Source organism: Molothrus ater, chromosome 7 (genome assembly GCF_012460135.2).
Source record: "Molothrus ater isolate BHLD 08-10-18 breed brown headed cowbird chromosome 7, BPBGC_Mater_1.1, whole genome shotgun sequence".
NCBI lineage: Eukaryota > Metazoa > Chordata > Aves > Passeriformes > Icteridae > Molothrus > Molothrus ater.
The window spans coordinates 37,231,045-37,254,747 of NC_050484.2; the positions used below are offsets into that span (position 1 = coordinate 37,231,045).

The following is a 23,703-nucleotide window of genomic DNA, read 5'->3' on the forward strand; positions in this document are numbered from 1 at the left end:
GGCTGGAATTGGGGAAGGGCGGATTTGGGGTTTATTCCCAGGATTTGGGGTTTATTCCCAGGATTTGGGGTTTGTTCCCAGGAAAAGCCAGCAGGCCCTGGCTGTCAGAGCCAAGGGAATCGTTTTCCTCCTGATCCAAGATTTCCTTTCCAGGCCAGCAGCTCTTGATTAAAGCTCAGGCGTGCATGGAAATTGGGAAAATGAATTTTCCTAACGAGCTGCAGGGCCTGGCTGAGCTCCATCCATCCATCCTTATTTCCTTACCTTGAAATGGAGCCGGGCTCGAAATTCATCCCAGCTCAGACACTGAATTGACCCTTAAAACTGATAAGGCCAAAAAAATGGGGTTTTTAAAATTCCTTTCTTTTTTCTCATCAGTTTTTTGGCTGGAATTTTGGGGGATTCTCTGGATAAAGTGGGAGCTGGGAAGCAAAGGAGGCAGAGGGACAAATGTCACCTGTGCCACATTGGTCACAAAGAGCTGAGAGTGAAGGGTTGGTGCTTTAGGCTGGATTAAGTCCAAAATCTCAGGTTTTAGTCCAGGAATTTCAGTTTTGGTGTCAGAGAATCCCAGAATCTTGGGCATTTCCAGGCTCGGTGCAGCCCATTTTTGTGGATATTTCCATGCTCTTCCCTCAGTTTTTGAAGCTGAAGGCACTCCAGGCTGCGATTAGAAATACTAAAAATATGGATTGTGGTGCAGGAAATGTTTTGTATTAATTAGGGATCAAATCCTAGGAAAAAGGCAAGATGAAATATCAGGAATGTGTCCAGATCATGGCATTTCCTGGGCTGGAAGGGACCCTCAAGGACCATCAGTCCAACCCCTGGCCCTGCAAGACATCTCCAAAATCCCCCCCTGTGCCTGGGAACATCTTCCAAATGCTCCTGGAACTCTGGATATTATAAATACGTTACTTATTATCTTGATATTATATTAATATCTTGATTGTGAATAATTAATCCTGGAGTTGATTGCAGTTAATTAGCCCTGCCTGGGTGATGAACAGCAGGGATTGGTGTTGATCCTGGTGCCCATCCTTTATTCCCAGATATGCCCACAGAGGTCTGGTTTAGTGGGATTTTGTGCTGCTGGAGCCCTTTGGATGCCCAGGATGGGATTCCTTGGGAAAAGCAGGATGAGGTGATGCCATGGGGAGCTCCAGGGCTGGGAGCCCTTTGCCATCCCTCCTCCTCTCCCATCATGAAATCCTGGCATGGGCTCTGGCTTGGCTGGGGTGCAGCAAACCTGGGATTGCTCCCATTTTTCTGTGCAGGAATGGGAATCCTGAGTCAATCACAGCAATTCCCAGGAGGAGCTGTCAGGTGATTCCACAGGGAAAAGATGCAGAACTGAGGAAAAACTTTTATTTTTACAGTTTAAAAACCACTTTAAGGCCTTTGACCTTCCCGATATTTTGATGGAGAGGGTTTTGGTGGAGGGGATTTTCCAAGGGAAGCTCTGCAGGTCTGGTTGTGTCCCATTAAATTCACATCCCAGGGAACACTCCTGCCTGCTGCATTCCCCTTATCCCAGGAGCTGGGCTGGGGATCGGGGCAGGAGTCACTGAATTTTCCAGGGTGAAACTCAGCACTCCCAGGTTTGTTAGGGAGGGGTTTGGGAGGTGTTTGGTTCCAGGAAGCAAAGGAGATTTGGGGTCCTTAGCAAGAATCCAGGTCTGTGTGTCCAGTTCAGTTTCATCCTTCAAAACCTGCTCAAGGCTCAGTCTTGGAAAAAATGGGGAATTGTGTGTCAAGCAAAGAGTGTCTGCACCCACGGGAGGGAAGAAGGAGGAATGGGAATGTTTGGATTGGGAAGGACCTGAAATCCCATCCCATTTCACCCAGGGGCACCTTCCCCATCCCAGGCTGCTCCAGCCTGGCCTTGGGCACTGCCAGGGATCCAGGGGCAGCCCCAGCTGCTCTGGCAATCCCAGCCCAGGCAGGAATTCCCAATTCCCAATTTTCCATCCATGCCTGCCCTCTGGCACTGGGAGCCATTCCCTGGCTCCTGTCCCTCCATCCCTTGTCCCCAGTCCCTCTCCAGCTCTCCTGGAGCCCCTTCAGGCCCTGGAATGTGCTGGAAGCTCTGCCTGGAGCCTTCCCTTCTCCAGGGGAACATTCCCAGCTCTCCCAGCCTGGCCCCAGCCCTGCAGCAGCTCCAGAGCCTCCTCCCAAGGGTCACTGCCCCAAATCCCACAGGTTTGGGGCTGCTGGGGCCTCAGCAGAGGGGCTGGGATGGGCTGAGCCCCCAAACCCCTTTGGCTGTGCTGGGACATCTCAGAGGAAAGCTGGGTTTGGGATTGAGCTGGGCTGGGCATTCCATGGCATTTCCATTTCCAGGGAAATTCAGCCGTCCCCTGGGATTGCCTGTTTGTAAGGATTTCTAATCCTCTTAGCTGAGATTTTCCTGCTCCTTTGATGCCGTTTTGGGCTCCCCCTGAGGCAAAGCCCAGCCATGAAACTCCTCCCAAATCCATTTCCGATTGGATTCGGGCTGCTGCTCACTCAGGAGGCCCAAATCCCACCCAATTTACCCTCACAGTTCTCCTGAAATAATGCATGGAAGTGGGAGTGTGGCTGGGCCTGAGGTCCGTGGATGCTAGGGAAGAACAGGAAAATCTCGTCAGAATTTTCTTTATTTCTCCCTGCAGTGTGGCTGGGCCTGCACTCCATGGATTTTGGAGAAGAGCAGGAAAAATCCATTCCAAATTATCTTTATTGCTCCTGGGAGTGTAGCTGAGCCCAAGGCTCCATGGATTTTGGGGAAGAGCAGGGAAATCCAGTCAAAATTCTCTTTTCATAGCTCCTATTTGTTTTCCATAGAATTCCTGTGTGGTAAAATGGGCTGCAAATTCCACAGTGTCCTTCAAAAAGTATTTTTTCACCCATTCAACTCCTTCCAAGCATTCCTGCTTGGATTTGAGCTGCTGCTGCTCACTCAGGATGCCCAAACCTCACCCAATTTTCCCTCACAATTCCCCTGAAATAATCCATGGAAATGGGAGTAGTGTGGCTGGGCCCAGCTCCATGGATTTTGGGGAAGAGCAGAGAAATCCAGTTAAAATTGCATTTATTTTTCCTTGGGGTGTGGCTGGGCCTGAGATCCATGGATTTGGGGGACGAGCAGGGAAAATCCAGTTAAAATTCTCCTTTTCTAGTTGTTTTCAGTAGAATTCCTGTGTAGTGAAATGTGCTGTAAATTCCAGAGTGTCCTTTAAAAGGTCTTTTTTTTCTTTTTTCTTTTCTCTTTCCTTTCTCCCTTTTTTTTTTTTTTAATTTCCTTTTCTTTTCTGTTTTCCTTTGTTTTTTTTCCTGTTTGTTTCCCACCCAGGACCCCAACTATGGCTGGTGGCCTGTTTTCTATTGACAGGAACTACTTTGAAGAGATAGGAACTTACGATGCAGGAATGGATATCTGGGGTGGCGAGAATCTTGAAATGTCCTTTAGGGTAATTCCTGTTTTCCTTCCTTTTCTTCCCACCCCCAACCCCAAAAATCCTCCTTTTGTGCTCTCATTTCTTCAGGGAGCTCCTGCTTTAGCTGGCCTGCAAGTCATGAGCTAAATGGAATTTTTAAAATTCGGGGGAACCTCATTGGGTGTTGTGGGATTTTTTTGCTGCGCGGAATATTTTAGTATTGAGGGTTTTGATCCCTCCAAAATTCCATATATTTTGGTCATTCCTTCATGGAGGAAATGAGGTGCCCAGCGGAAATTTGATACGAATTTATGTTGAAAAATAAAATCAAAAATACGTTTTAAGACACTTTGGGAACGGTGACATCATGGACTTGCAAGTTCCAGCTGGAATTCTGGGTCTGTGCCCGGGAAGTTCCTATCCTGCAGAAAATGCTGATATTCCTGCTGGGGTAGGGGTGAGCCACACCCCAGGGAAATGCATCCAGTCACTGCCCTTGGGACAGAAAAATGGGAAACTGAGGCTTGGCTGAGGAATGGTTGGGAGGGATGGTGGGAATGGCTTGGAACTCCTGGGATGTGTCCCAGTTTCTGGATTTGGTGATGGGAATAACCCCCAGGATCCCTCTGGTGCCCACAGCACATCCTGACAATGCCCTTTCCCCCCTTTTCCTGTCTTTTCCATTCTGCCAGGAATGTTTTCCTTGCCAGGGACCCCTTGAAGTTTTTTAGGGAACAGACTTTTCCAGGGAAGATCAGCTGGGAATTTGAAAGCTTTCCCAGGCCATTCCTCTGAACTTCAATTGTTCCCTTTGCAGGAAAATCAAAGGGTTCTGTTCCTCCCCTGAGCCTGGATGCTTCCAATGAGGAGATTCCCACTTTTTTTTTGCTGTTTTAAATCCTAAAATTCCTCCTGGGGTGTGCCAAGGCCCCTGTGCAGGAATTCTTTTCCATGGTTTTCCATGTTCTACAGGAGATCCCTGCAGCAGGGAGTGCCAGGCACTGTTAAACCATTCCAAATGTGCCTTTCCACCCTAAACCAGTGAATCAATGGGGGCAGGGATAGGAATAAATGGAGATATTGCCATGGGAAGGCCAGGGAATCACCTGGTGCTGTTCATTGGGATTAATTAGAGCCTCTGGAAGGAAAACCAACTGAAAATCCAGGGATATTCTGTGTGACTTTGTCAGGGACATCAAAGGGTTCAAATCCCAGCTGAGGGAACAAATCCATGGGAGAATGAGGGCCAGGAGAGCTGAAGGATCAGGGAGGTTCCTCCAGCTCCAAAGCTTTTTGGAGCTTTTCCCTTTTCCAGTGGGGTTTGGGAATTTCTCCTGTCAGGAGAGCTCTGGGGGCAATTCCTGCTGTGGGACAGGGCTGGGATTGCAGGGAGGCACAGGGGTGTTCCTGGAGCTGTTCCTGCACCCAGGATTGTGTCACCAAAGGGAGAGGGGAAATCTGGGACTGCTTCGGAATAATAAAATAAATCCCCAAAAAATAAATCCTCAAAAATAAAATAAACCCAGCCATTCCCCCCATGTTTTGTGAATTCCTGAATCCTCATAAAATGTCACCCAGTGCCTTTGCTTCCCCTGGATCGTGTCTGTCTCATCTGCATCCAGCTCCAACGTTATCCCAAGGAATAATTAAGATTTCCAGCTTTTTTTGCTCTCAGGGGCATTTCCAGGAGGAGCATCCATGGGGTATAATTTGATTATTTTGGGAAAATCCGTGTTTTTTCTTTTAGCTGCTTCTTGTTGCTGATGGGTCTTTAATGAGTCCTTTTAAGAATGTCTTTTATTTGGGGGGAGAATGATGACAATTCCTGGCAGGAATTTCTTACAGCTCCAGGGGCTTGCTTTAGTCAAGGAAAATCTGATTTATTCCTAAACTTTATTTTTATTTATGGAATTACTGAAATTTTTAGTTTCCTGTTAAATTCTCCAAGTGGTTTTATCCCACTTAGAGAATGCCCTGGAAACTTGATGCTCTGAAAGGATTTCCTATGGGAATTAAAAATGATCTGTCCATCAGAAAAAAAAAAAAAATCCTATGAGATTATTCCTTAGGATTCCTTAGGTTGGGAAAGGGAATGTGAGCTCTGGGTGGGGTAGGATGGGGTTTATTTGGGATTTCTGGCACTGCTGGAAGTGCAGGAAGGACAGGGGAAAGGGGATTTCTCTGGATTTTCCTGCTGGAGCAGCCTGGGACAGTGGGAGTGTCCCTGGATGAGTTGGGATGGGGTTTAATGTCCCTTCCCACCCAAACCATTCCAGAATTCCCTGGCTCCCTGGGGTCACCACAGCGAGGGATGGACGCATCCCGTAGCCTGTGAGGGGAGCAGATCCCTGAAACCCCACAATTCTTAGGCAGGATGGGAACTTTTGGGAAGCAGTCACATTCCCAGGGAGTGTCCCAGAAAGGTTGGTTTGTTGGGATTTAAAAAAAATATTGAAAAATATCCCTTTTCCTAAGAAAAAAAAAAAAAAGGGATATTTTCCTTTCCCCCATATCCCATCCCAGCTGGCACAGGGAGCAGATTGCTCCAAGGAGAGCCAAAAATGGGCTGGAAAAGTGTCCAGGAGCAGAGATTTTTAAAAGTGGTGCTGTGGGAGGAATTCCCTGCCAGCTGGAATGGGAAGCCAGCAGGGGAATGCTGGGATTTGGGATGGAGGGTGCCTCAAATTGTGTGCCCAGTTATCCCCAGGTTGCTCCAGGGGCATATCCGTGGTGAATATTTGGGATTTATTCCCTGGTGTATATTTGGGGTTATTCCCAGATTTCTCCATGAACACATCCTTGGTGTATATTTGGGATTTATTCCACACTCCCAGGTTGCTCTGGGAATACATCCCTGGTGTATATTTGGGGTTATCCCATGGTATTATTTGGGGTTGTTCCATGGAATTATTTAGGGTTGTTCTGTGCTCCCAGGTTGCTCCATGAGGTGAATATTTGGGATTCATTCCCTGGTGTATATTTGGAGTTACTCCCTGGAATCATTTGGGGTTATTCCATGTAATTAATTGGGGTTTTTCCATGCTCCCAGGTTGCTCCATGAGCACATGCTGGGTGAATGTTTGGGGTTTATTCCCTGGTGTGTATTTGGGGTTATTTCCTGGTGTATATTTGGGGTTATCCCATGGAGTTATTTGGGGTTATTCCATGAGCACATCCCTGGAGTTTATTTGGGGTTATTCCATGCTCCCAGGTTGCTCCATGAGCACATGCTGGGTGAATATTTGGGATTTATTCTCTGGGGTATATTTGGGGTTATTCCCTGGAGTTATTTGGGGTTATCCCATGGAGTTATTTGGGGTTATTCCCTGGTATTATTTGGGGTTATTCCCTGGAATTATTTGAGGTTATTCCCTGGAGTTATTTGGGGTTATTCCCTGGTGTATATTTGGGGTTATTCCATGGAGTTATTTGGGGTTATTCCCTGGTATTATTTGGGGTTATTCCATGAGCACGTCCCTGGAGTTTATTTGGGGTTATTCCATGCTCCCAGGTTGCTCCATGAGCACGTGCTGGGTGAATATTTGGGATTTATTCTCTGGGGTATATTTGGGGTTATTCCCTGGAGTTATTTGGGGTTATTCCATGGAGTTATTTGGGGTTATTCCGTGCTCCCAGGTTGCTCCATAGGCACATCCCAGGTGTATATTTGGGATTTTTCCATGTTCCCTCTGGAATTCCTTGGCACCCCTGATCCTGAAGTTCCCCCTGAGTCCCTGAGCAGTTAACACAGGGATGTTTCACTGCTGATCCCACAGATCCCGTCCCTCCTCATTCTCATGGAATTCTGGAAATGGAGGGAGCCCTAATTAGCTAAATCTGCCTTGGTTGCCATGGGAACTCGGGCCTGTGTCAAGGAGCTTTAATTCCAAGATTACACCGGAGCTCCTGTTTAAAACTCCCTAAAAACTCAGAGATTTAACACCAGGAGGAGCCTGGAAGCGAAAGAATTGTAATAAAATAATTGAAATGAAAAGTTGAAATAATTAAAATATTTGAAATAAATAATTGAAATTTAAAAATGGAAAGAAATACTTGAAATAAGTAATTGAAATAAAAAACCCAACTAAAATGAAATAGATAATTGAAATAATTAAAATAAAATATTTAAATTAATTAAAATAAAGAATTAAAATAAAGAATTAAATAATTTGGGTCCTTCTGGCTCCTTAGGAGGGGACTAAAGCCCTGGCCAGAGGTGGAGTCCCATCCCCAAGGATTTAAAAGCTGTGGAACGAGGACATGGATCAGTGGTGGATGTGGTTAACATTGGACTCAATGTTCTTGGAAGTCTTTTCCAAGCTAAATAATTCCAGGATTCCCAGCATTTCTCACTCCGTAGGGATCCAGCAGCAAAATTCGTTACTTTATTTAACCCCAAAGTTCTAAATTCCAGCATTCCAGCATGTTTTAGTTTACCCCAAGCATGGATTTTGGCACTTGGAGAGGGAAAATTTCCATCTGGGAAAAGCACCCCACATTGCCTTCTTCATTTATTATGGAATTTTTGGGATTTCACCAGCACGTGAGGTGGAGGGCACACCCTGAATTCCTGGGTTTCACCTCTGGGGGTCTGGGATGTGCTGCCTTGTGTCCCTGGGTGTGGCAGTATCCTGGGAATGCTGGGGCTTTCCTCAGGATGGCCATGGATGGGATTCTGCTTGGAAAAATTTCTGTAAATATATATATAAAACGTAATTATATAAAAATAGAAATATATTATAATATATAGTCTATGTTTATATATACATATATAATATGTATACCTAACTGTATATCAAAATAGATGGAAAGATTATATATTTGAGTGTGTCGGTAGAAGTTCTGCTCTGTTCCTTTGAATATTATGGAATCCTGGAAAATCCACGCCCTCCATGAATCCATTAGGGAATGATGCCTTTCCCAGCAGGATGTGCTCCAAGGGACAAATCCAAGTGACCCATTCCCAGCACTTCCACTCTGGGAGCTCTGGGGAAGAGCAGGAAAAATCCAGTCAAAATTGTCTTTATTGCTCCTTGGAGTGGGGCTGGGCCCGAGCTCTGTGGATTTTGGGGAAGAGCAGGAAAACCCAGTTAAAATTCTCCTTTTCTAGTTGTTTTCCATAGAATTCCTGTGTGGAGGAATCTGGGTGTGTCCTGTCCTTCTTCTTCTCCTTCTTGGCCTCCATCTCCTGCTGTGATGGTGGCACTTTTGGATTGGTTTAGAGCAGAAGCTCACTGTCTAACACAGGTGATGGGTATTGGGAAGTCATTGTAAATATTGTACAGGTAGTTTTTAGTATAAAAAGATAACACAGCCCCAGGGCAGGCAGAGTGCCTCTGTCTGTCCTGCTGAGCAGACCTGGGCAGGTCAGAGAAAGAATTTTATAGATAAGGAACAGTAACCAACCTTGAGACCGAGAACTGAAGAGCTCTGACTCCTTCTTTGAGCACCGGGCTGGGAAAAGAGAATTTCTGACACATCTGGGGGTCCCTGTGAGCAGCCAGAGCCCTGAGAATCTACGTGTGCTTTATTTACAATAATTTCCAATACCTATCACCTATGGTAGACACTCTGTCTCTACTCTAAACCAATCCAGAAGTGCCACCATCACAGCAGAAGATGGAGGACAAGAAGAAGGACAGGACACGCCCAAATTCCTCCATCTTGCCTCTTGAACCCCCATTCTAAAACCCCAAAATTCTTGGAAGTCTTTCGAGTAGAGTGATAGTTAATTTGTCACTTTTTCACCCTGTGACAAATTCACTATCACTCTACTCAAACCCTTGTGGCTTGTGAACCTTCACACAAAGTTGGGAATTGTTTCCATGGGCTAAAATCCAAGGCACAGGTGTCTGTGACTCCGTGCCAAGGTCTCTGAGCCCCTGCCAGGGTCTGGAGCCCTCCAGGGCAGCCAGAGGGATGTCCTGGGCCCTACCCAGTGTCGTGCAGGTTGGCCCCATTCCCGTTGCAGATCTGGCAGTGTGGAGGCTCCCTGGAGATCGTCACCTGCTCCCACGTGGGACACGTGTTCCGCAAGGCCACCCCCTACACCTTCCCGGGGGGCACCGGCCACGTCATCAACAAGAACAACCGCAGGCTGGCCGAGGTCTGGATGGACGAGTTCAAGGATTTCTTCTACATCATCTCCCCGGGTACGGCTGGGTGTGGGGTCCTCCGGAGGTCTGGAGTGCTTCCTGAAAAAAGGGAGCTGGGAATGGGAGGTGTCATGGAGTTGTTTGGGTTGGAAAAGTTCTCTGAGGTCTTTGAGTCCAACCATCCCCAGCACTGCCCCATGTCCCCAGTGCCACATGCACAGGGTTCTGAAATCCCTGCAGGGATGGGGGTTCCACCTGAGCACCTTTTCCATGAAGGAATCGCCCCAAAATCCCCCTGAGCTGCCCTGGGCCAGCCTGAGGCCGTTCCCTCTGCTCCTGTCCCTGTGCCCTGGGAGCAGAGCCCGACCCCCCCGGCTGTGCCCTCCTGGCAGGGAATTCCACAGAGGGAAAAGATCCCTGGGGATCCTCCTTGGCTCCAGCCTGAGCCCCTGCCCAGCTCCCTCAGGGATTCTGCAGCCCCTGCCCAGCTCCCTCAGGGATTCTGCAGCCCCTGCCCAGCTCCCTCAGGGATTCTCCAGCCCTTCCCAGGTCCATTCCTTTCCCTGGACATGCTCCAGCCCCTCATCTCTTCCCATGTTATTACTATCTGCATTAATTAATAGATAAAATATAATGAGGTTGTTCCCCGGCATTGAGAAGCAAATGGAGGAGAAAGGGAAATAAAATGAAAGTTTTCATGGAAATTCTCCATAAAAAGAAGTAGGAAATCACAGATTTTTTTTTTTTTAATAGGGCCTTCCTAAATATAAAAGATATTTTAAAATATTTTTAATCTGCTTTTTGATCCTTTTCCTTTCCTATTAATGAAGAAAATGGAGATCTCTGGATAATTCTCTGGGAGAACAAAGGAATTTGCCTGTTGGTAATGAGGGCTCTGTTGTCTGGCACAGCCTCATCCCCCAGCTCCTCTGGGAGCTGATTCATCCCATTCCTGAGCTGAGATCCCAGGAGAGAGGAGCCAGGGACTGCTTCCAGTGGGAAGTAGACTTCTCAGCATAATTAGGGGCACACCTCACAATTACATCCAAAATGAAATGTCTGGAGAGATCTGATTCCCTGGGAAAACAGAATTCTGCTGGAGGAGAGCTCAGCTCTAATTTTTAGGATATTGAGCCTATTTTTAATTGGTGCCTTCTCCTGTTTCTGTGTGGATAACAGGAAAATCTTTATTTGTGCTGAGATGAGTCAGGAGCCAGAGTTTTTAATAAAGCTAAGCTGGATTTAAAAAAACCATTCCAGGGGGTGGTGAAGGTGGATTGTGGAGATGTTTCCATCAGGAAAACCCTGCAGGGGAGCTGGGGCAGCTCTGGGATTTTCCCCAGACTGGGATGTTTGATGGGCTCTTCTCTTGTTACACATAGGGGTGGTAGAGGTGGATCATGGAGACATTTCCTTCAGGAAAGCCCTGCAGGGGACCTGGGGATGGGTCTGGGATTTTCCCCAGATGTTTGATGGGCTCTTGTGTCACCATTCCAGGGGTGGTGAAGGTGGATTATGGAGATGTTTCCATCAGGAAAGCTCTGCAGTGGAGCTGGGGCAGCTCTGGGATTTTCCTCAAAAGTTTGGTGGGCTCTTGTGTCACCATTCCAGGCGTGGTGAAGGTGGATCATGGAGACATTTCCTTCAGGAAAGCCCTGCAGGGGACCTGGGGATGGGTCTGGGATTTTCCCCAGATGTTTGATGGGCTCTTGTGTCCCCATTCCAGGAGTGGTGAAGGTGGATTATGGAGATGTTTCCATCAGGAAAGCCCCGCAGGGGAGCTGGGGTGGCTCTGGGATTTTCCCCAAGCTGGGATGTTTGATGGGCTCTTCTCTCCCCATTCCAGGGGTGGTGAAGGTGGATTATGGGGACGTTTCTGTCAGGAAAGCCCTACGGGAGAGGCTGGGCTGCAAACCCTTCTCCTGGTACCTGGAGAACGTGTACCCCGACTCGCAGATCCCGCGGCGCTACTACTCCCTGGGAGAGGTACTGGAACTCACTGCGGGCTGGGATGGGATGGGATGGGATGGGATGGGATGGGATGGGATGGGATGGGATGGGAATGGAGGGGATGGGATGGGATGGGAATGGAGGGTAACAGGCAGGGCAGCCATCCAGGAGGCAGGAAAGCAGGAAAGAAAATAAAGCAGGGATTGCACGAAACCAGGAGTGGAGGAAACCAGGAATGAAAGGAAATCAATCTGTGCAGGAAAACAGGAATGAAAAGAAATCAATCTGTGCAGGAAATCAGGAATAGAGGAAACCAGGAATGAAAGGAAAACAGGAGTGGAGGAAACCAGGAATGAAAGGAAATCAATCCATGCAGGAAACCAGGAATGAAAGGAAATCAATCTGTGCAGGAAACCAGGAATAGAGGAAACCAGGAATGAAAGGAAAACAGGAGTGGAGGAAACCAGGAATGAAAGGAAATCAATCCGTACAGGAAACCAGGAATGAAAGGAAGCCAGGAATGAAAGGAAATCAATCCATGCAGGAAACCAGGAATAGAGGAAACCAGGAATGAAAGGAAATCAATCCATGCAGGAAACCAGGAATGAAAGGAAATCAATCCATGCAGGAAACCAGGAATAGAGGAAACCAGGAATGAAAGGAAATCAATCCATGCAGGAAACCAGGAATAGAGGAAACCAGGAATTCAAGGAAATCAATCTGTACAGGAAACCAGGAGTAGAGGAAGCCAGGAATGAAAGGAAATCAATCCATGCAGGAAACCAGGAATAGAGGAAAGCGGGAATGAAAGGAAATCAATCTGTGCAGGAAACCAGGAATGAAAGGAAATCAATCCATGCAGGAAACCAGGAGTTGAGGAAAGCAGGAATGAAAGGAAATCAATCCATGCAGGAAACCAGGAATGAAAGGAAATCAATCTGTACAGGAAACCAGGAATAGAGGAAACCAGGAATGAAAGGAAATCAATCCATGTAGGAAACCCTCCATGGGTCCCACAAACCAGTAAGTAAAGCAAGAACTGGAAACCAGTAAGGGAAGGAAACCAGTAACTACAACGAAGCAGGAAGTCTAGGAAAGCAGGAAAACCAAGAAATAAAGGAAACCAGTAAGAACTGGAAACCAGTAAGGAAAGGAAAGGAACCTTACAGGTAACCAGTGACTGCAACGAACCAACAAGTAAGGAAAACCAGTAAATCCAGGACACCAAGAAGTGCAGCAAACCAGTAATTGCAGCAAACCAGTAGCTTCAGCAAACCAGTAAGTAAAAGAATTCAGGAAAGCAGGAAACCAGCAAACAAAGGGAGCAAGGAGTACAGGGAAGCAGTGAGTAAAGGAAAAACCAGTAGTACAGGAAACCAGTAAGAACTGGAAAGCTGTTAGTAAGGAATACTAACAGGTACCAAAAACCAGCAGGTGCAGGAATCCAGTAAGTGCCACAAACCAGTAAGGAAAGAAACCAGCAAGTGCAGGGAACCAGTAATGTAGAAAATCAGTAAAACCAGGAGGTGTCCAGAGCCAATGGATCCATTCCCAAGGGGATGAGGTGGCTTTGGAGCCAAGACTCAGGTGCTGGAGTTCCCTCTTATTCCTCTCAATTTCTTATTTCTCTTTATTTCCATTTTTTAAAGTCCTTTTTAAGGAGAAGTTGCTGTTCCAAACATATTCCCTCTCCTTAAAAATCTCCCTTTAAATCAAGTGTCTATTCCAAATGTTCACGAGGCAAATTTATCTCCCAAGTGGAGCAGGAGATTGGAAAAGTGAAGTTTGGAATTAATATTTTGACACAATGAATATGCAGCCCTTGAGGGGAACCTTCCATCATCATTAATTGCTTAGAAAGAGACTAGAAATGGCTTTTTTTTGGATTGTTTTAAAGAAATGTTTGTTCACTGAATGTTTTCCAGCCTGGAGCTGAGGGTCATGGTCATTCCTGGTAATCACCAGGTTCTGGGACCACCAGGAGCTGGAATTTCTTTGAAATTCAACAAATTCACAGTTAAAAATATTACATTGAGTTGTGCCTGCACTGCCTTTTAAAGGCTCTGGAATGGGTTGATTTGAGATGATGGAGTAACAATCAAAGGATTTGGTGATGGAATAACAATGCTGGAATAACACTCTGAGGAACAAATGGCTTTTTTTTGACATCCAGGGAAGTGATTTCCCACTGAAGTTTGCCACTGTAGGCAGGAATAAAAGGCACTGGAGGATTCCAGGTTTAATCCTGCCAAAATAAAGGGAAACGGGGGTTTCCAGCAAGGAAAGGACTTGTCTAAGGAATGTCAAACAAAGTGGGATTGTGGCACATTGTCAGGCTGGAAAATGGGATGAGAAAGGCAGAAAGAAGTGATTAAAACACCTGATCTGTGCAGTGTGGCCTCAGTTCCCATGGAAACAGCAGCTCAGGCAGGAGCTGGGAATTAAAGCCCTGCTTGGCTGTTCCAATGGAGCAGGAAAAGGGAATTGCAGCCTTAAAGCCCAGGGAGCAGCAGAGAAATGGGGGATTTTTAAGGCATTGGAAGTGCGTTTTTTGGACATTTTCCTGCCTTGCCAAAGAGATTTGGGCAGGATTTGATCCATCCAAGCTGGAGCAGCATCATTAGGCCATACATGATCCACGTCCTGCCCTGGATGGCTCCTCCTGGGCTCAAATCCAAGGGAAAATGGTATAAATCAAAGGTGAGGAGCACCAGGCCTCAAAGGGCATTTCCCAAGTGGATGTTTCGTTGTTTTCTGGGACAAACTGGGAGAAAAAGAATGGAGATTTTGACAGACTTGGCATAATCATCCTGAATTCCCTCATGGCTTAACATGGAATTGTGAGAGGTGTCCCTGGCCATGGATGAGCTTTGGGGCTGTTTCCAACCCAGACCATTCCCTGACTATTTGGGAATGTGATCTGTTCACAAATTGCAATTTTCTGCACAAATCTGGCAGGTTCCAGGAAGTATTTTAAGGAATTTTCACATCTTTCCTTTTTCCAGATCAGGAATGTTGAAACCAACCAGTGCTTGGACAACATGGGCCGCAAGGAGAATGAGAAAGTGGGATTTTTCAACTGCCATGGCATGGGAGGGAACCAGGTAAATAAAACCAGGGAAAAGTGGCTTATTTGTCCAAGAATTCCTTTGGAATATTTTAAATACTTGTTTCAATTCTATTTTAGATTTTGTGTGAAAGTAATAGCGAAATAATCAATGAAAATTCCAAAATACATTCAGTTTCGAGCTGAAGGATTTTAAGAGGACTCAGCCACTTTTTTTTTACGTTTTAGCTCCAGATTTTGGGGGAATATTGGTGCACATCCATGGGAAGTATCCCAGTGAATATATTGAATAGAATCCTGCTGTCATTTAATAATAAATTAAACATTACAGACATGAGCTTCAGGAAATGTGATCAGGAATTTGAATTTATTTTCATAAAAATGAAATGGGCATAATCCATAAACGTAGCTGAATCCATCTGTTCTGAACGTGTGCAGGAAAATAAATATCCAGGATATTCATGGAAGTTCTTTAGTGGAATTCCAATAGTGGGGGCCTGGGGAGTTTCACTTGGAGGGGCTGGAAAGGGAGTAGAAGAGTGGATGGAATTCTTGGTCTTGTGACCAACAACTCTGGGGTTAATTAGAACAAAATTTGCATATTCCAGTGGATATTCAAATTAGCATGGCTGCTCCAGATGGGGTTTGGGATGTAAATTATAATTAAGGGACTTCTAAGCATATTTTAAATTAACTCTATTTTAATTAATTAGAGTTTATTATTTATGTATAGAATTTTCCAGGGGTGGTGCCAGCCTGGCACGGTCACAATTCCCTGGTAGCCCTGGTGTTCCAGACACCTGCTCCTGGCCACATTCCTGCTGGGAAAGGCTGGGATGCTCCGTGTTCCCATCCCTGATTTATCCTGAAGGTTCATCCCAGCTCCTGCCATCTCCTCCTGTTACTTCCTCCATCCTCACTGGAGCTTGGCCTCATTTCCCTGCTTTTTGGCTGGGAGAACCTTTCCCATCCCCTGAATTCTCATGGATTTCTCCAAGGGAGACCCTTTCCCATCCCCTGAATTCTCATGGATTTCTCCAGTGGAGACCCTTTCTCTTCCCCTGAATTCCTATGGATTTCTCCAGTGGAGGCCCTTTCTCTTCCCCTGAATTCCTATGGATTTCTCCAAGGGAGACCCTTTCCCTGAATTCCCGTGGATTTCTCCAGTGCAAAATCTTTCCTGAATTCCCATGGATTCCTCCAAGGGCAAACCTTCCCCTTCCCATGAATTCTGATGGATTTCTCCAATAGAGAACCTTTCCCTTCCCCTGAATTCCCATGGATTTCTCCAGGGGAAAACCTTTCCCTTCCCCTGAATTCCTATGGATTTCTCCAGTGCAAAATCTTTCCCTGAATTCCCATGGATCCCTCCAGTGGAAGACCTTTCCCTTCCCCTGAACTCCCATGGATTTCTCCAGTGGAGAATCTTTCCCTTCCCATGAATTCCCAGGGAATTCTCTAAGGGAGAATGTTCCCCTGAATTCCTGTGGATTTCTCCAGTGGAAAACCTTTCTCTTCCCCCAAATTCCCATGGATTTCTCCAAGGGAGAACCTTTCCCTGAATTCCCGTGGATTCCTCCAGGGGAAAACCTTTCCCTTCCCCTGAATTCCCATGGATTTCTCCAGGGGCAAACCTTTCCCTTCCCCTGAATTCCCATGGATTTCTCCAGTGGAGAATCTTTCCCTTCCCCTGAATTCCCACGGATTTCTCCGATGAAAGGCTCCAGCTCTCCAGCCCGGGCTCCCTCCCAGGGCTGGGCTTGGGGTTCCCAGCCCTTTCCCAGCCCCCTCTGTTCCAGGTGTTTTCCTACACGGCGGACAAGGAGATCCGCACGGACGACCTGTGCCTGGACGTGTCGCGGCTCAACGGCCCCGTCCTCATGCTCAAGTGCCACCACCTGAGGGGCAACCAGCTCTGGGAGTATGATGCTGAGGTACCCCGGGCCTGGGGGGTGGTTCTGGCACAATCCCAGCATCCCTGAGGCTGGAAAAGCATTCCAGGGTCATGGTGTCTCCCAAGCTGTGCCCACCCTATCCCCAGCCCAGAGCCCCGAGTGCCACCTCCAGAATTCCTGGGACACCCCCAGGGATGGGCACTGCAAACCTCCCTGGGCAGCTGCAATCCCTGAGCCCCCTTTGCATGGGGAAATTCCTGCTGGTGTCCACTCACACAGAGGTTCCAATTCCCAGCCAGCTCCTGGGGAAATCCTCCTGGGATTTGCCCAATTCCATCTCACTTTAAACAATTCCCACAGGGATTTCCATTCACACCGAGTGCCACCTCCAGGAATTCCTGGGACACCTGCAGGGATGGGCACTGCAAACCCCCCTGGGCAGCCCCTGCCAAGGCCTGAGCCCCCTTCCTGTGGTATTTGTGAGGTTCCCCAGATGGAGGAGGAAAGAATGAATCCGACTCCGTGTTCTTAGAAGGCTAATTTATTATTTTATGTTATTTATATTTATGTTATTTATGTAATTTATATTATATAAGGGAATACTATACTAAAACTATACAAAACTACACTAAAGAATGCAGAAAGGATACAGACAGAAGGCTGAAAAGATAATAATGGAAACTGGTGACTCTCTCCAGAGCCCTGACACAGCTGGGCCATAATTGGCCAATAAATAAAAACAATTCACACGGAACGAAGGAAACAATGACCATTTGGTAGACAGTGTCCAACCCACATTCCAAAGCAGCAAAACACAGGAGAAGCAAATCAGATAATTATTGTTTTCATTTTTTCTCCGAGGCTTCTCAGCTTTCCAGGAGAAAATCGGGGGCAAAGAGATTTTTCCAGAAAATGTGACAGTGTCACCCTTTCCATGGGGAAATTCCTGCTGGTGTCCACCCTGAGGCTGGAAAAGCCCTCCCAGGTCATCAAGTCCAAGCTGTGCCCCATCCCCACCTTGTCCCCAGCCCAGCTACATCCAGGAATTCCTTGGGCACCTCCACCCTTCCTGCATGGAAGGCTGGAATTCTTCCAATAAAATGCACACAGGGAATGTGCTGGTTTTTCCCTTAAACTGAGCAGAATTTCCCAGGAATTGTGTAAATCCCAGCTCGGCCATGAGGTGGAGCTCCTAAAACAGGAATACTCCATGGTTTTATGGCATCTCCAAGGACTGGCTGCTTGTTCTCCTGGAAAACATCCCATTGCATTCCCTGTCCCTGGATTTACTGAGCAAAGCTTTTTATTGCCAATTTTCCTTGGAATATTCAGGTTTCAGCTGCCCATTTTCCCTTTCATTTCATTATTGCCATTATTATATATTTGTTAGTGTATTATTAACCTCCAAACATTCCTAATACCCAGGACTTTTTTCCCAAGAAAACAACCAGTTGTGATATTCCAATTTTTTCGTCCAAGAGAAGCAATTACAGGATATTTCCTGGATCCCTTGTATTCATTAATTTAATTTTCCAGTGGAATTGCACTGATTTTTCCTTACCTTGCTTATTTAGGCATTGCATGGAGGGATTTTGAGTGGTTTTTAGGAATTTTTAGGAATTCTGGCTTGGCAATGGACAACATGGCCACAGCTGGACATGGAATAATCCAAAAAAGGGGTTTCTCTGACGGATTTTCATGGAATTTTCTATGATTTCCTGCTACTATATTTATAATTTTCTAATTTAATTTGTGGTATTTAAATACTGAATAGATTCCAGGCTCCCACACCTGGTGATTCCCATTGTGACATCTGGAGAAACCTCTGGATGTGGAGAAGGATGAGATCCTGGGACGTGACATGCACAAAGGGATCCAGGGAAAAAATGAAGTTGGAAATGTGTCACAGCTGATGGGAAAGGAGTTTAATTCCTTGTGGATGGGTGGTGATGTCAGGGTTTGTTCCTGAAAAGCTCCTCAGCGTTTATTCCTGACAGATCCCTCAGGGTTTATTCCAAGGCTGCCAGAGCTCCAGGAGTGTTTGGACAAGGCTCTCAGGGACAGGATGGGCTTGTTGGGATATCCTGGCAGGCCCAAGGTTTGGATCAGTGATCCCTGTGGATCCCTCCCCACTCAGAATTCCAGGATTTTTTTTCCTGGATAATTGCCACTGTTTGTCCCCGGTTGCGGTGTCGCTGCAAAGTTGTGGGATTTCCATCCAGGGAGAGCTGAGGGGCTGCACAAAAAATGTTCCTTGGATCACTGACTCTGCTTTCCTCCTGTCTTCCCTTCCCTCAGTATTTTGGGAAATGGGAGTATAGCTTTGAGGTAAGTCTGGTGCAATCCCTGTGCCAAATCCCAATCCCTGGAATAGCTCCTGTAGCAGTGCCCTCGCTCAGAGCTTCTCCATAGCTGCTGCTCCAACATTCCAGAGCTTCCCTCTCCCTGAGCCAGCCTGGGAGAGCTGGGAATGTTCCCCTGGAGAAGGGAAGGATGCAGGAAAACCTCAGAACCCCTGGCAGGGCCTGAAGGGGCTCCAGGAGAGCTGGAGAGGGACTGGGGACAAGGGATGGAGGGACAGGAGCCAGGGAATGGCTCCCAGTGCCAGAGGGCAGGGATGGATGGGACATTGGGAATTGGGAATTCCTGGCTGGGCTGGGGCTGCCCCTGGATCCCTGGAGGTGTCCCAGGCCAGGCTGGACACTGGGGTTTGGAGCAGCCATGGCAGGGGTGGATGGGATGGGATTTAAGGTCTTTCCACCCCAAACCATCCCATGAATCCACGTACCAAGAAAAGCCTGCTCAGATTCCCACACTGATGTTTATCCCCATGTGAGGGAATCTGCCACCTTTGGATATTTCATATCCTGTGAACAGCAGAGAGAGAATTCCGAGTCCTGTACTGATGGACCTGTGCTCTCCCTGGAGGGACTGATGGACAGGAGGGAACAGGGAGTGCTGTCCCTGCCCGTGACTCCAAGTGACATTTTAGGGACACTGGGCTCTGGTATTTTTAGTGGCTCCTTTATCTTCATGTCACTTTTTCCATTCCCAAGCCAAAAACATGGCAAAGGAGCGGGGGAGGGATGTGGGAAGAGCATTCCACCTCAATGGTGGGGTGACAGTGGGGAGAATTTAGGGAAGTGTAAGCTCCCCTTCATCTCACCCCACCTGGAATTGGCACTGGAAAGGAACAGCTGGAATTGTGGGGAAAAAAACCAAAAAAACCCACAAAAACAAACCCTCATCAATGTTTAATGAATTCTGGTTTTAACTGGGTAATTCCCAAATGGGGTTTAGGGTGGTTTCTGCAGGAAAAACCCCATCTGTGCCCAGATTTTTCCAGTGGGGAATCACAGCCATCCAAGGGGCTGGAGAGGCAGGATTGAGAGCTGCGTTCCAACATGGATCTTGGGAATGGGCTGAAGAGCATGGAGCAAATTTTGGGATATTTGTGCAGAACAAAACCCATCTCTGCCTGGATCTTCCCAATGGGGAATTGCAGCAATCCAAGGTTAGGGAGAACAGGACTGGGAGCCACAATCCACTCTGGACCATGGGAATGCTCTCAAAAGCAAGGTGGAAGTTTTGGGATATTTCTGCTAGGAAAACCCCATCTCTTCCTGGATCTCCCCAGCAGGGAGTTGCAGCAATCCAAGGGTAGGGAGAAGGGGATTGGGAGCCACAATCTGGATCATGGGAATGCTCTCAAGAGCATGGTGGAAGTTTTGGGATATTTCTGCTAGGAAAACCCCATCTATGCCTGGGTCTTCCCAGTAGGGAGTAGTCCCAATCCAAGGGGTTGGAGGAGCAGGACTGGGAGCCACAATCTGGTCTGGATCATGGGAATGCTCTCAAGAGCAAGGTGGAAGTTTTGGGATATTTTTATCCAATAGAAAATTGGATAGAAATATCCCAAATATGTGGATCTGTGGATTGCAAGAGGATCTTGTCAGCAGGGAATTGCAGCAATCCAAGGGTAGGGAGAATGAGCTACAGTGCACTCTGGATCATGGGAATTGCTCTCAAGAGCAAGGTGGAAGTTTGGGGATATTTCTTGGAAAACCCCATCTGTGGATCTTCCCAATGGGGAATAGCAATCCAAGGGTAGGGAGAACAGGATTGGGAGCCACAGCCTGGATCATGGGAATGCTCTCAAGAGCAAGGTGGAAGTTTGGGGATATTGCTAGGAAAATGCCATCTGTGGATTTTCCCAATGGGGAATAGCAATCCAAGGGTAGGGAGAAAGGGATTGGGAGCCACAGCCTGGATCATGGGAATGCTCTCAAGAGCAAGGTGGAAGTTTGGGGATATTGCTAGGAAGACGCCATCTGTGGATTTTCCCAATGGGGAATTGCAGCAATCCAAGGGCAGGGGGAAGGGGATTGGGAGCCACAGCCTGGATCATGGGAACGCTCTCCAGAGCAGGGAGGAGATTTTGTGTGCGATTCATCCCCAGCCCACGAATTCCCCTCCGCCCATCCCCGCCTGTCCCCGGCGCGTTCCCATCCCGCTCTCCGTGAACAATTCCCGGTTTTCCGCGCCGCTCCCGCTTTTCCAGAGGCGCACGTTCCTGCACATCATCACGCAGTCGTGCCTGACGCTGGGCAGGGTGGAGGACGGCTCCCAGGGCCCCACGGTGGAGGCCTGCGACGGGAGCGCCCTGCAGACCTGGAGCCTCAGGAATTACTCCCGCCTGGAAGTCTTTAGGAAGGTTTACTCCAGCCCCACTGATTACTTCCTGTAGGGCCGTCGGGACTGGGAGGAGAGCTGGGATGTGGTAAGGAATTGCCAGGGAATCTTCCTGCTCCGGGCTCTGCTGGAGGAGCCCGGTGGAGTTTCTGTCTTGTTTTAGTTTTGGGTGGAATTTTTTGTACTTTTGAAATTTTTTTTTTTTTTTTTTTGGCGGTTTCGCCGCTGTTCGTTTTTCATGGGATTCATAGATCTTCATGGAGTGTTTCAGGGAATTTTACGAGAATTTTTGAAACGCTTTTTCACACAGTTTTCATCGTTCCGTGCAATTTTCCATGGAATTTTCCATTAAATTTTCATGGATCTTTTGTAGAATTTTCATATAATTTTCTGACACTTTTTTCATATAATTGTCGTACAGTTATTTCATAGAATTTTCATACAGTTATTTCACAGAATTTTCTTACAGTTATTTCACAGAATTTTATACAGTTATTTTGTATAGTTTTTCATGGAGTTTTCATAGAATGTTGATATAATTTTTTGTAGAATTTTGATACAATTTTGATAGAATTTTCATAAAAATCTAATCTTTTTCCCATAGAATTTTCATATAATTTAATATAATTTTTCATATCAATTTTTTCCTATAAAACAAGACAGAAGAGGATTTTATAGCTGTATGATAGAAAAGATGTTTAGTGTTAGCTCTTGTAGTTTTTAATAGTTATTAGTTACTAGTAATTATTAGTCTTAGTTATTGTTAGTTTTAATTGATTTTGGATGAATTAAACTCCCTTGATCTCTTGCTGTCACCATGATTGTTCCAATCTGCAGGAGCTGAAGATTTGGTTCCTATTCCAGGACATAAAACTAATTCCAGTTGCAAAATATTTTCTCAAAAAGGTTCCACTTTTCCTAGGATTATCCACAGACTTTTCGTAGAATTTTCCTAGAATTTGGTTTTTTAATAGATTTTTTTTTCCCTGTACTTTTCATTGAGTTCTTCCCATTCAGTGGAGTAGCACAAGGAGATGGGTGGTAGGAAAACCAAATTCCTTGTTGGAATTTCCCACCAGTTTAGTTGGAACACTAGAAAAAAGTCTTTCTTTATATCTATATATATTTAATTTTTTATATATATGTGTATTTATTTTTTAATTTTGTATTTCTAGATAAAATTAAAATATATAGAATTTATATATATATTATTTACACTCATAAACGCCCATATGTTTATTCTGTAATATATAAGCATAACGCTGTATTTTTCAGTAAATATAACATTATATAGAAATATTATAAATAATGAACATAAATGGTGTTTATGAGCCCTGAGAGCATCAGACTCTTGTGAAAATAATTCCTGATTTTCCTTCAGTTAGGAGTATTATTGTTTTATTTTATTTTAATTTATATTTTATATTATTGGGTGCTATATTATTAGTATATTATTTTGTATATCACATCTTTTATATTATTCTAGATTACATTATTTAATCTATTTTTAGTCCCTTTAATTTTGTATTCTATACTATTTTTTATATTTGGTTATATTGTACATAACATATAGTAATCTATATTATTTAATATATTATTTTTATATTCTTTATAATCTTATATGTTATATTAATTTATATTATTTTATAATATTTTTCTATAATTTATTTAATTTATGTAATTTTTTTTTAATATTCTATCAATATTTATCCTCCTGGGTGAGCCCAAGACCTCAAGCGTCTCCCACCATTCCAGCCCCTCTATCCCTGAGGAGATCCCAAGGTTTGACATCAGCCTGGGCTGTTTGGGATGAATTTTGGGATTAATTCCTCCTTTCCTGAGAGCTCCGGGATTTTCCTGCCCATCCTGGTTTTCCCTGTTTGTTCCCTTGCCATAAAATCAAGCTCTGCTCCAGTGGATGATCTGCAGACAGGATTTCCACCCTGAAGTTCCCCATTCCCAGGGTTCTTGGCAGAGCTGGGAATGTTCCCCTGGAGAAGGGAAGGCTCCAGGCAGAGCTCAGAGCCCCTGGCAGGGCCTGAAGGGGCTCCAGGAGAGCTGGAGAGGGACTGGGGACAAGGGATGGAGGGACAGGAGCCAGGGAATGGCTCCCAGTGCCAAAGGGCAGGGATGGATGGGACATTGGGAATTGGGAATTCCCGGCTGGGAGGGTGGGGAAGCCCTGGCACAATCCCAGGGGATGGTGGTGGGAACGCTCCCAGCTCAGCTGGGACTGAACCTCTCTGGTGTTACTTAAGGACAGAATTTCCTGTTTAACTTCCTGGGATTTCTCTGGGAATTTGTTCTCCCTGTGGAAAAGGTGGTGTTTTATTCCCTCCAATTCGTTTTGTGCCTTCCTAATTCTCCCAATCCCACAGAAATGGGGTGGGATCAGAGGAGGTGTCCCAAGAAGGAAACAGCAGCATTTCCGTGGAATACTGAGCAAATACATTTCCATCAGCAGCAAAAAATTCCTGCTGTGGTCCCAAACATTCCACGTATCCATGGCTGTGGAGACCAAACTCCTCCATCCAGCAGCTGTGTCCTGGATATACAAGATTTCCTTGGAATTCCCTTCCCTTTGC

General features: G+C 46.0%; 1 protein-coding gene across 2 annotated transcripts in view; it reads left to right on the top strand.

Annotated features, from left to right (window-relative positions):
- The window catches only part of GALNT13 (polypeptide N-acetylgalactosaminyltransferase 13), a 50,048-nt gene that overhangs the window by 23,795 nt on the left and 2,550 nt on the right, over nt 1–23,703 (top strand). For both annotated transcript variants that reach the window (XM_036386516.2, XM_036386518.2), the window contains exons 8-12: nt 3,335–3,452; nt 9,391–9,571; nt 11,361–11,500; nt 14,470–14,568; nt 16,331–16,465. In XM_036386516.2, coding sequence (XP_036242409.1) covers nt 3,335–3,452; nt 9,391–9,571; nt 11,361–11,500; nt 14,470–14,568; nt 16,331–16,465 — 673 coding nt within the window. The remainder of the gene's footprint in view (nt 1–3,334; nt 3,453–9,390; nt 9,572–11,360; nt 11,501–14,469; nt 14,569–16,330; nt 16,466–23,703) is intronic.